Consider the following 13,944-nt stretch of genomic DNA (forward strand, 5'->3'; position numbering starts at 1 on the left):
CTAAATTATATAATATTTTTCCTTCCTTTGGCCTCAGAAATCCGTGGTTAAAATCTCTCGGGTTCCGTATGGGCACCTTGTACTGTAGGCTGCACAAATCATAACACAACTCATTATTCTTTTCCGGTAATCAAAATATAAATCTATATGAAACAAAAATACCCGTACCACATAAATTAAATATTATTTCAAAACACTTGCTCTAAAAAGATCTTATTTCGTGCAGGTGTACTGAAGGGTAAAGGCCTATATTATTCCCGCGGGATTTATGGATAGTGAAAAAAAAACTAACTCCCTAGGGAGTTATAGTTTTCCTTTTTAATTATGTCACTAATTCATGCGAACGGTTGTAATTAAAATACTTTGTTAAGTCAAGGTAATATACTAGAGGAGTTGTATGAAAATTTGTAGGTAAGGGTCAAAATAATTCCCACAAAGACGGGGTTTGATGTTTTTAGTTCTTTGTGTGTATCTTATTGACATACTAAAAATATATCAAAATATATGCATGCAAAACGCACTTATTAACAACTCAAAAAAAATAATTAAAAATCGTGTGTATCAAATGACAGGAAATTACACGCTAAAACAGGTTGTGAGGTTGATTTTACAAAAGTAAAGGCTGAAAAACTGTTTTTTTTTTCAATGTTGAAAATTATTTCCAACATTGAAAAGTAAACTAAACTATCATATTTTACACATCAAAATACATTGTGTAAAAGGAAAGAATATTTAATTCATGAATACCTATTTTTAATTATAGTAATATAATATGAAAAATATTGGCTCTATATTAATTTAAAAAGTTTCATCAAAAACTGAACGCACCTCAAAGGACGTGCTTGGCAGAATATAAAAAGAAAAAACTATTGTGTAAAAATATGGTCATATTTTTGTAAAAATCTATTTCGACTGGCAAATTATATTACTTTTTGGCAACCGGGTTTTTTATCCTAAGTATACCCAGCTGAATCCGAATTTGCCGGTTGCTCGATCGAATTCTTGACTTGAGATATTTGATATTAAAGGTCCCTTTTTTTAGTATTTCGTAAATAACTCTTAAACGGTGGCGCATAGCAAAAATCTTCTTATACATAAGTAATCTGCATAAAATTTCCTATAAGAAAGATTCAGTACAATTTTTCGTTAGGATCAATATTCAAAGAGATATTAACGCGGTAAAGTTAATTATACTCACTTCTAAGGTCCCTTTTTTTTAGTTTTTCGTAAATAACTCGTAAACGGTGGCCAATATAAATAAATGTTGTGAAATGTTAATAATCTACACAAAATTTTCTACATTATTATGTAGTGTGAAAGTGTACTGAATCTATTGATTCAGTACACTTTTCACATGGATTAATTTTTAAAAAGATAATAAAGAGGGAAAGTTATTTTCTTCCTTTAATATCGTTTTAAATATTGAACCTAGAGAAAAGTATTCAAGATGTTTTGGAGAAAATTTTATGTAGATTATTTATTCATAAAAACCTATTTTGCTATGGGACACCGTTTACGAGTTATTTACGAAAAACTAAAAAGGGACTTTAATATTTATTATAATTAACTTACCCGCTGCTTTGTTTTTTTTAATACTGATCCTAGCGAAAAGTGTTCTAGATGTTTTTTTTGCTATGAGTCATACGTTTCAAATTATTAACGAAAAAATAAAAACAAGGAACCTTAGAATTTATCATAATTAACTTTCCCTCTTTATCAGTGGCGTGCCTAGGGTTTCGGAGTAAGGCAAGCCGAAAGTTATGTGTTCGTAATAAATGTCCAATCTCACTCTTTGGACTCAAATGAATTTGCTAGCGTATCGCGGCGAGCTACTTATCATAGCGCACAGCACAGGGCATACTAGGTACTACTATAACTACTAGATAGAATTTTACAAACATATCAGAGGGCCTACCGCGAACACTGAAGTTTGCAACTTGCATGCTTCTTTCTCTGTCACTCTAATTACGCCTTAATTGGAGTAAACCCACAATCCTTGTGTTTTGTAAACGGCCGTACAAAATTTCCTCTTAATGCGACTGACTTATCTGAGAAAACAAAAGTCGGGTGTTGGTTTTGGCTCAGACATGATATCCCGTTTTTCTACAAAGGTTAACGATTTTACCTTGCCTTCGTTGAGTAATACGTGGACGCATCTCATACCGTCACAATGAACAACTTCATCAATTGTTAACACTTAATAAACGTCACAATAAACGAACAAATCCACATTCACTACTTAATTCATATTCACTTAAATAAATTGAGCTTTCATTACTTTCGATTCGACTAAATAATAATACACTTGAAGTAAACGCGTGCCCGTGCGAACTTATGCAGCTAACTTCACACCAAAAGCCAGGCTTAAATCGCCTTATAAAATTGCTATACTTACCAACAAATAGTTACATCGGTCTATGGCGGTTTGTAGGCTAAAAGTAAGCCCGGTTGCAAGCCGACGAGTGCGAGCAGGATAGCTAGAGCATCCTACGCCTGATTTCTTTCGTGCGGACGAGGCGCCACTACGGCAAAAATTTGCAACACGCTGGCGCCGCGGTCCGCGCGCTGTGGGTTGAATTTAATAATACGGGTTCATTTGGCGCGCGGTTTAATAAATAATCTACAGGGTGTCCCATAAGTGACACGTCACAGTGACACTGGAGGTAGACCAGGCCAAGAGGACCCAAACCAACTTAACATGACCCCAGTAAAAGTGGCACGGTTTTCGAGTTATTGCCAAATTAAGGTTTTTCATGAATTTTGACCGTTTTTGACATTGATAGTGCCAGTGTGCACTCGGAAAGGTCTCGAAGTTAATTTTTTCCATGTGTACGGCATCATGAATAGTTAATTAAGATAACAGAATAGGTATTTTATCGATAAACAATGTAAAATACAAAAAAATACTGGTTTAATCTTGAATTAAATTCACAGCGAAACATTAATTTCGACTTTGACAACCTGTCGTGAATAAAAATTACTAGAAAAGTAATGAGCAAAGAACGTCAAAATATTGAGCATGTTATGCAGATTCAAAAATGGTACAACACATGTACCTTCCTGTAATAAAATAGGAATTATTATCATCTTACGAAAGCCTCATAAAAAATAAGTTAAAACTAGGAAATCTGCAATCCGTTGCTACTTAGTAAAAATAACGATTTATGTTAAGATATCTAATTCTGGTTACAGAGGTAAAAAAACGACTATTCAGTATTTGCCGAATGACTAAAAAAAAGAGATGGAAAATGGTTATCTCCCTTTTTAAGGATATCATTGAGTTGATAAAGGTTCAAAGAAAAAAATACAGGTTCAAGTTTGAAAGGGTAGGTTGAAATAATTTTACAATAGGTGCTCGAATTGCTTTTCTGCGGCTCGTATGCACGCTTGGCACCGTCTTGTAAAACTTCAAGTTAATTTTCTTAAATTAATTTCAGATATGTTTCGTGCTGCCTCGAACATGCCGCCGTAGTTCCTCTTGGGACCTTATTGGCTTGGAGTAAAATTTATCTTTTAAGTATCCCCAATAAAAAAATCTAATGGGTTTAGATCAGGGGAACGTTAGGCCATGCCACTGGTTCCAGTCGGCCGATCCATCGTCTTGAAGCTGGAACCACAGCAAGATGGCTGCCCAGAACACCACCTCACAGAAATTCCCAGATGGATCAGCCTCATCAGCCGATTGGGACCAGTGGCATGGCCGCCGCGTTCCCCGGACCTAAACCCATTAGATTTTTTTCATTGTGATAAAGTTTACTCCAAGCTAATAAGGTTCCAAGAGGAACTACGGCGGCGTATGTTCGAGGCAGCACGAAACACATCCGAAATTAACTTCAAGTTTTACAAGACGGTGCCAAGCGTGCATACGAGCCGAGGAAAAACAATTCGAGCACGTATAATATTGTAAAATAAAATTACTTTAATAAATTGATTAAACTTCAACCTGCAGTATTTTATTTTCTTTAAACCTTTATCAACTCAATGATATCCTTAAAAAGGGAGATAACCATTTTCCATCTCTTTCTTTTAGGCATTCGGCAAATACTGAATAGGCATTTTTTTTATTTCTGTATCCAGTATTAGATATCTTAACATAAATCGTTATTTTTACTAAGTAGCAACGGATTGCAGATTTCCTAGTTTTAACTTACTTTTTATGAGGGTTTCGAAAGATGATAATAATTCCTATTTTATTACAGGAAGGTACATGTTCTACACCATTTTTGAATCTGCATAACATGCTCAATATTTTGACGTTCTTTGCTCATTACTTTTCTAGTAATTTTTTTTCACGACAGGTGGTCAAAGTCGAAATAAATGTTTCGCTGTGAATTTAATTCAAGATTAAACCAGTACTTTTTTGCATTTTACATTGTTTATCGATAAAATACCTATTCTGTTATCTTAATTAACTATTCATGATGCCGTACACATGGAAAAAATTAACTTCGAGACCTTTCCGAGTGCACACTGGCACTAACAATGTCAAAAACGGTCAAAATTCATGAAAAACCTTAATTTGGCAATAACTCGAAAACCGTGCCACTTTTACCGGGGTCATGTTAAGTTGGTTTGGGTCCTCTTGGCCTGGTCTACCTCCAGTGTCACTGTGACGTGTCACTTATGGGACACCCTGTATATTGATTATTGATCTTATCACTACGTAATTTCGGTAAGGCAACTAAGGCAAGCCCGGCTTTTGGGCTTGTATGGAAGTACCGCCACTGCTATACACTACACATATTATCTTTTTAAAAATTAATCCCTGTGAAATGTGTACTGAATCTATTATGTAGAAAATTTTGTATGGAAGTACCGCCACTGCTCTTTATTATCTTTTTAAAAATTAAACCCTGTGAAATGTGTACTGAATCTATTATGTAGAAAATTTTGTGTAGATTATTAACATTTCACAACATTTATTTAAATTGGCCACCGTTTACGAGTTATTTACGAAAAACTAAAAAAAAGGGACCTTAGAAGTGAGTATAATTAACTTTCCCGCGTTAATATCTCTTTGAATATTGATCCTAACGAAAAATTGTATTGAATCTTTTTTATAGGAAATTTTATGCAGATTACTTATGTATAAGAAGATTTTTGCTATGCGCCACCGTTTAAGAGTTATTTACGAAATACTAAAAAAAGGGACCTTTAATATCAAATATCTCAAGTCAAGAATTCGATCCAGCAACCGACAAATTCGGATTCAGCGGGGTCTAGGGTAAAAAACCCGGTTGCCAAAAAGTAATATGATTTGCCAGTCGAAATCGATTTTGACAAAAATATGACCATTCTACAATAGTTTTTTATTTTTATATTCTGCCATGCACGTCCTTTGAGGTGCGTTCAGTTTATTGATAAAGCTTTTTAAATTAATATAGAGCCTATATTTTTCTTATTATATTACTATAATTAAAAATAGGTATTCATGAATTAAATATTCTTTCAATACACAATGTATTTTGATGTGTAAAACTATAATAATTTAGTTTAGTTTTCAACATTGAAAATAAAACAGTTTTTCAGACACCACTTTGTTTTTTATTATTATTTTGTAAAATCAACCTCACAACCTTTTGTAGCGTGTAATTTCCTGTCATTTGATACCACACACGATTTTTAATATTTTTTTGTTTTTTCAAATTTCAAATGTCAATCAATGCGTTTTGCATGCATATATTTTGATATATTTTTAGTATGTCAAAAAGATACACACAAAGAACTAAAAACATCAAACCCCATCTTTGTGGGAATTATTTTGACCCCAAAGGCTATATCTCTTCTACTAATATGGGAGTATTACTTTTAAAACACTGACGTTCATAATTTAATGTATGTTTAAAAATATTTAATTTGATTAATTTAATAGCCGTTTAAAATATTTTTACACAATTTTCAATCGTGGCAAATTTATATTATTAATGTTATTTCGCGTAAAATTTAGTTTATTCTTCGCAAGTGTGATGAAATCATTGATAAAAACAAAAATACATGTAATTTTGTAAAATCGAAATTTTTGACATATCCATGAAAACAGAAACGCGTCACAAGAGTGTCGTGTCGCACATTACGAAAAACATCAAGAACATGTACGAGTGCGCTATCGGTTACAGTTGGGAAGCCCTTCAAGACGCTCTGTGGAGCCTGGTCGCGGATCTGGTTAGACCATTACTGATTTATAATTAAAAACATAGAAAGTTGTATAAATATAGAAGAACCATACATTAACTTTGAAAAAAAAAAAGGATACACACCTTGACATAAGCAAGACGTCCCGGTTGAAAGTAGACACTTATGGTAACTTGAGTCTAGTCTAGACTGCTATTAGGATTGATATCGTTTATAATAAAAAAGTTTGTTTGAGGAAATTGATATTTTTATACTCCGTCTCGGAATATTTAGAATATGTCATGGCGTAATATTTTCGTATCATGCCACATTTCGCGTGTTAATTTAACGTACCTCTTCAAACTTTCCATGCTCAGCGTAAATTAGGTACTTAATATCAGCGTCAAAGTATGCCGCAGTTGTTGACGCCAACCGATTTGTGTCAGGTCACAGCGACTGGGCGTCATCCGAATTAATTTTATTGAAACACCAGAATGTAGCTCGCCTTAAAATAGGGTTTTTATACATTAATTTATCCCGAGATGTAAGTATGTTGGTCACTGGACTGATTGTTATTTCATATTTTCATTTAAAGACGAGCAAGCTCAGCACTATCTTTCATTACCTACCTGTGTAAAATATAAGACAGAACCTCTTCGATTAGTTTTTTTATTTTATTTACAGAAAATTATAATTCAATAACATGATATACGCGACCGGGATCGCACGCACATCTATCTCGCTCACGCTTACGGTCAGTGAGAGTGAGACTAATTAGAGAAGAATCCGAACCTACGGAGCCATAAACGAATTAAAATGAAATGATTGTCGATCGGATAAGTCTCACGAAGAAAGCAGCTAACCATTCTGACGTCAGAAGAGTGAACTACGTCAGTCTCAATAACTTTCAATCAATTCCAATCAACAATTTATGTTTAACAATACCACGTTGCCCGGCCTGCGCCAATGCGGTAAGATAAATAATAATAAATAAATAAAAGTTGAATTTTATCCACATGTGGGGCAAAGTAATCAGATGCAAATTATAAGTAGTTATGTTAGCTGGTAGAATTGAGTTTTAAATGATGATTTTGAATGATAATTTTTTTTATTACGTTCATTTGGATTTGATTTGGTTAATTTTTTTTGATATTTCATAATTAGTATTTTCCTCAGGTTGGTGTGGTGAAAAGTTTTGTGTTTCACTCGGAGCAAAGTTTGTTTAACCCTCGTGGTTTGAAACCCTGGCAAAGCTCAAGATTCCACTTCTCAAACCACTCGCTACTCTCGTGGTTCAATTTTAGAATCTTTCGCTTGCTCGGGTATCAATATTAGCACGATCGGTTAAACAACAACTTTGTCCCCTTGTAAAACAAAAACTATTCCTTTACTTTTGTAATATCAATACATTTTATTGTAAGTGTGCAAAGTGTGACATTATGTACTCATCCCTAAGATTTATCTGTGAGCTGTAGGCGAATAAAAGACACGGGACAAGTAGACACTGCAATGCAGACGTACAATAATAGTACATTATTGCAGAGGCCGGGAAACGGCAATTCGTAGATGAGTTTCGATTTTGAGATGAGGAATGCACCCTTAAAAAAACATTTACACTATTAATATTTGGCCCATCTCTAGATTTAACTAATTACCTATACCTATAACGATAGCATGACAATATAGCGACTTTCGCGAGTCCTTTACCTTTTACGAAACCTGTTTGCTCTTAGGGTACGATTTATCTCTATAGCTGCTAATGCAATTAAAGATCCGCATGGTTAATAAGAATTATGATTAACCGAACAATTAAGGGGTGTGATATTTGGCCCTCTCTATAGTTCGTTTTTTTTAGCATTACTTGAAAGAAGGTAAGCGATCTTGTCTTTTAATTAAAAAGCGCTTTTTAAAATCAATAACTATTACTTATGAAAGCAGAAGAATATAAATGATCGTATTAGATTCATAATTTTTACATATTTGCCGTAACTTATTTTTAAAATGTGTTTTTCAATTAAAAGACACATCAAGATTGTTTACCTTATTTCTAATGCAAAAAAAAAACGAACTACTTATAGTTATAATTAATATGCCAAAGCACCAAAGATAGCCGAATACTAATTAGTGTTAAATTCAAAATAGAGTGGTTAAGATAAATAAAACATAAAGGTATCCTTTGCTGATTTGTATGTATGTAGATGGTAGTTGTTGGTTACGTGCGTGTAATGGCGGCGCTTGACGATAAAAGTCTCCCGCGAAACTGGGTCAGTGGGTCAGAGGCGAGGTCCATTGATAGCACCGACTGCTAATGTCGTTCCTCGAACTACCTACGTATATTTTTCCATTGTAATACTCGTATTTCCTCGAACTACTCCTATATTTTACGTGAATAATTGGTCTCTATTTCATAAATAAGTGACACTGTTTTCAATATCTCCACGTACTCTATTAAACCTTTTTTCATATACAGTATATCAATACAGTGTCAATACACTTTTTGTGAAATCAAATTTATAATAACTTTTAATTCAAAGCATTGTTAAATTACATTAACCCTTAAGGCCATAGCGGCATATACTTGCCATCATACTTAAAATAAAAACGCATCTCTGCAATAAGAATTAAGGTTAAAAACTAATGACTAGAAAGGAATGTCAAATGGTTTTAAGGGTAAATAAATACTATTATTGTGTTATTGATGTTAGATTTTATAAAATCATCGTGATTTGATAAGCCTTACTGCCATGTCAATAAAGCATAGTTAATTAAAGAGCTAGGTAAAAAACAGCAATCTATAAGGCAACGAGCGCTCAACAAACACTTAAGTGTGCGTGTCTCAAGTTATTTGTTCTATTTTAATGTTACTCGAACGCACCAACCTTGCCCTACATTCAAGATTACAATTAAAATAAAAAAGTTCACACGAAATGCAGCCTTCTTGCCCCCGTTTAAATTATGTTTTCACTTTGCTTTGGAATAACTAGGTAGACAATAATGACTTAATGTTAACACTTTATAACCAAATCTATAAGGACGGGTTTTTTAACACGATATACTACACGTACCTACATGTAGGTATATGGTGTATGTTTATGTCAGGTTAAATAAACTCGATCGTCATCATATTTCGTCATCGTAATCATATTTGCGTGACTCGGTCGTCATCGTAATCATATTTGCGTGACTACGAATAGTAACGTTGTAAGCAATCCAGAAGAATATTATCATTACAAAAATGCAAGTATATATCCATAATTATTTTCATACGTTCCGGCAAAATAAACTATTTTGGTCAACGTAAGCATATATTTGTCACGTCACAATGTATGTTAATTTGTCTGTGGAAGCAAGATTACAAATATAACTTTGGTACATTAAGTGAAAATATAATACTGTCATGTGCGCTGTAAGCGTGTGTAAGCTTATTTAAATGTATGTAATAGATAAATTGTAAAGATATCTTTGACCTCGACTGTACATTTCTATACATTGTTTGTATGTACCTATTGTTTTATAAGGCCCGACTTTTGTGAAATCCAAATATCCGTATTTTATACTTACATAATTTTTGGACAGGTAGCTGTTAAAATATATTAAATTTTGTACCTAACAATGTGAAAGTTGCAGAACATTCTCAAAAAATCCAAAATTTCTGGAAAGTTTCATGAGAAAATTCTCAGTCCAAATTAGGTATTATTACTCAATGTTCTTAACTGTTGACGACTGTTTCATTTAGCTTTTCCGTCACTCACTGGCGTCTATTTCAAGTGTAATAGAAAATCTAAACTAGCTGTTTAGGGTTTAGCACATAAGTGCAGAAAAAAATACTGACAATGGGAACTTTGCAATTATATCATCAGTGATCGGCACGGACGGTGCCGCACCGCGGTATTACGAACAAAAATCTTAATATGGACATGAATAAAATCTTGTTCAAAAAAGTAATTCTATCGAGTGTTATTTTAAATAAGATTTTTTAAGAGTTTTACAATAAGTGTTCTACTCGGAATCCCGCGGTACGGCACCGTCCGTGCCGTTGACTGCATATCATGCTTACCAAGGGACAAATACTTGATTTTATTGGAATATGGGCAGTATATGGAAACCCCTTACAACTAAATTAGACACAGGGGGAACCTATGCTGGCGCCATCATACAAAAGGCTTTGGCAGTTGCCTTTCCAATAAATTGCGTCCTGATACTCCTGATTTATTAGCTCTCTAAGCGTTGTTGGCATTGCGGTAAGGTCGAATTATACCGGAGTTCACAGGATGGAATCCCGGCTCGTACATGTCAAAGATATTTTTACACTTTTGTACCTTATTCCTTTGTAATAAGGCGAAAAATGTATACATATCTTTGACGTTGACTGTACCAATGAGATTATTGGAATTTATTGATGACATATTTAATATATTTTGACATCGTTGACAGGGCTCGCTTCAAACTAGTTCAAACAATTACAATGGTGAATAGTGTGGTTTCAATACATCATCATGTTGACAAGCTTTCGCCTTACTAATGATGATGAGCCTCAGTGCAATGGCGGCGTAGCGTAGGTTGGAACCAGGGGCGGTTTTCTATTAAACACCCCAAATAAAAATATAGGGTAAGCTATATCAGGGACGAAGCCGCAATGATTTACGTAACACGTCTCGTAAAAGTCGTTAATATGCCTAATAATCCTACTCATATTTAAGCTCAAAGTACTTACATCCTCAACCGGAAGAGGCCTTCCAACTTGGCATGCATATAGCTTGTGTACGTAAGAAGATAAAATAAAAAGAGAGGCAATTATCAAGTGGGTATTTCCCACTTTTGTGTCCCATTTTGAAGTTTTTCATTGTTCTTAGAAAAACGGTTTAAGAGGGTTTAAGTATCAACAAAACTTAACTAATTTGAGCTCTGTAGTCGATGTGGTCTTTGCGAACATTGTAGTTAGAACCTCGCTAATTTGGTGGGCAAAAATATACTTGTGTGTAGGTATGTACGTACTTACTTTTTTATAAATGTAACTAAGCAAATAAATTAGCTAGCAATAAAAAACAATCTGTTATGTACCTATTCTCTCCTGCTTCATAATCTTCATATTGATAGATACTGGATATGAATGCAATGCGCCTAGGGTTACCAGATACACATTTAGAATTTCCTGTCAAAATTCCTGATTTCCAAATATTTTTCCTGACATTAATTTTTTTGACAACGACGGGGGGAGGGGGGGTGTCTAGCCGTTAGCGATGGCCACCCGATTGAGCCGATAGCCGCGTTTTATTTTATTAATTAATTTAAGTAACTAAAAAGTCAATCAATTCAAAAAATTCCTGACATTTTCGTGTTCCGTCCCCATTCCTGACAAAAGGCCAAAATTCCTGACATGTCAGGAAAATTCCTGTCATCTGGTAACCCTAAATGCGCCCATGTAAAGTGATTTTAAAATCTTATCTATACCTAGGTACCTAAAGTATCTGATTAGATCAGATACTTTACCGTAACAAAAATAATAATTAATACACGCGTTTGAGCTCAGAATATAAATATCTCATAAAATCTCAATGCGTACTTAACCCGCGTATACTACGTAGGTAGGTTAATTAGGAAACGACAAACGGAAAGAAACAATTTTATCAAACAGATTAACCAGTGCAAAATCTAATTCAATAGCCCACTTGTCGGAATCCAAACAGAATCAGCGTTCGCCCTACTTCCATAAATACTTGTGAACACTTGCAACAACGCGTCATTGACAGAGTCTGCGTAATATCATGTAGAACGAATCCAAACGAGTTCGATCTATATGGCCCTGCGGCGGTTCACTCTTACGATCTTACGTCGTGCAGGCAGTTACTTCACACCAGAGCAGAAGCCAGCGTCGGCTGCAGACTGCAGCGCTCCGCATCGCGCTAACCTGCCCTACTGACACCGAATGAAATCAAAAACGTACCGACCACCAACTGAATACAAACGACGTCACATCACTGCTTGACGGTCTCAGTATAGTGTGATGCATTACTACGTAGGTACTTATAGCCTATTTAGGACTGCTGGTCAACTTCTCGAAACACGTTCTGCTTGCCATTATCTACGTCTACGACATACAATTTAGTTAAACACTATTTCACACGACCAGTCGGCCAATTCCATGGCAGGATAGCGCGAAAAAACAATACGGCGCGACGTTGCCACATCGTGCAACCGAGCGTACGAGCAGGTAGCCACCACATTGCATACAACATTATGTAGATGTATGTATTATTATACAACACTTGTCTCTTTTGAATAAAGACTATCATATATAAATAATTTTCTCTCAGGCCTCATGAACCCCAAAACATGCGTCACTTTGAACTTCTACAAAGTTACAGAAAAAAATGATTCTGATCACTATGATCAGATTCCAATTGGTATGCGGGATCATAGTACGTAACATTAAAGATAAAGGATGATGACTTTCAGATAAGTGTTGGTTTGGTTTCTTGACGATTGTATACACAGAAATGGCAATATTACATCCGGCTCGAACGAATGAGATTGTTTCCTCAACAGATACTTATAAGATTAAAACGTACTTACCGGTAGAAGGATCCACATACGCGACCTGAATGTCTATATCTAAATGCTCCGGAGGTTTGGCGTCTGTGGAGCTCATAATATCGTACTCCACTGGCACTTCCGTCACGAGCTCGCTTTTCGGCTGGCTCGTGGAGGCCAAACTCTGCGTAACACTCATTTTCGGAGCGTCTTCGTGCATCGTAAAAGAACGACACAACGAGGCCACCGAATTATATCTAAGTAATTTATTTATTCCACTCACAGCGTAAAACAGTATATTCTATGTTTTAAAATCGCTTATAAACGAAATGTAGGTCTCTGGGCCACTTCACTTATACTTTGGTATTCCGACATAACTTGATACAATTCAATGGAGCTACCGTACTCATGACTGACATTGAAATAAATCGGTAAAGGGCAGTAGGAAATTAACCTAATTTTGAGCAAAAGTGTGTCATGACCTATTTACAAGAAAAAAGGTTATAAATCAGGAATTAAAAATGTAAGTATTTGTTTTAACAGTAAAATGTATTTATTCCTTTTATAATTACGGAAATAATAAAAATGTTAGTGTAAATTTATTTGTTTTATCGTACTCCTTGTAACTTAAAACCAATGTATAATACAGACAAAATTACTGGGTTTGCTTATGAATACGCTGCGTTGTGTAATAAATGACCGTTTCTATTGCACAATCCTTTCACAAGGGCTCCGAATGTAGGTCATTCTTTATGAGTTGTATAGTAAACTGGCACCGAATGATTTCATTAGTTGAAACAATAGTAGTTTACTTTAACAAAATCACATTTTTTGACATACACAGAAGGTAGTTGAAGCTTAATAAATAATGGAATATAAATTTTAAAGATACTATTTTGTTTATTAGCATCCGGTTTCAGTGTCGCCATCTGGCCCATGTCAGCGATCTTCGCGTACCTGTGTATTGTTCAATAAGGTACGAGCGAAACTCACAAGAGGGCGCTTTTAATTAGACAAGTTTGACCGTCAGTATTGGTGGATAAAAAAATGGATGCTCTAATAAAATTAATGTACAGTGTACAATCGTATTTTCAACCGAGAATATTATTTTAGCCTAAGCATAAGCACTTATGCATAATAGGCGGTTATCTTATCACACTGGATGCGATTCGCACGTCGCGCCGATGTGCGAGCGTGATTTCGCTATAATATTAAGATATTAGGATTTGACTAGCAAAATGTTAATCAGAAGTAGGTATACTTTCAGAGTTATTGAGGTAAAACCCCCGCGATTGTCAAATC

The 13,944-nt window shown here is 34.8% G+C and overlaps 1 protein-coding gene across 2 annotated transcripts in view; it reads right to left on the bottom strand.

Annotated features, from left to right (window-relative positions):
• Nucleotides 1-13,175, bottom strand: part of LOC134804535 (nuclear hormone receptor FTZ-F1) — a 126,800-nt gene extending 113,625 nt beyond the window's left edge. The window contains exon 1 of one of the 2 annotated variants that reach the window (XM_063777634.1): nt 12,685-13,175. In XM_063777634.1, the coding sequence (XP_063633704.1) occupies nt 12,685-12,862 (178 nt within the window). In that variant the 5' untranslated portion in view covers nt 12,863-13,175. The remainder of the gene's footprint in view (nt 1-12,684) is intronic. The other variant, XM_063777630.1, reaches the window with a different exon arrangement.
• Nucleotides 13,176-13,944: the final 769 nt, after the last annotated feature.

The sequence above is a fragment of the Cydia splendana genome, chromosome Z (assembly GCF_910591565.1).
Source record: "Cydia splendana chromosome Z, ilCydSple1.2, whole genome shotgun sequence".
In the NCBI taxonomy this organism is placed as follows: Eukaryota; Metazoa; Arthropoda; class Insecta; order Lepidoptera; family Tortricidae; genus Cydia; species Cydia splendana.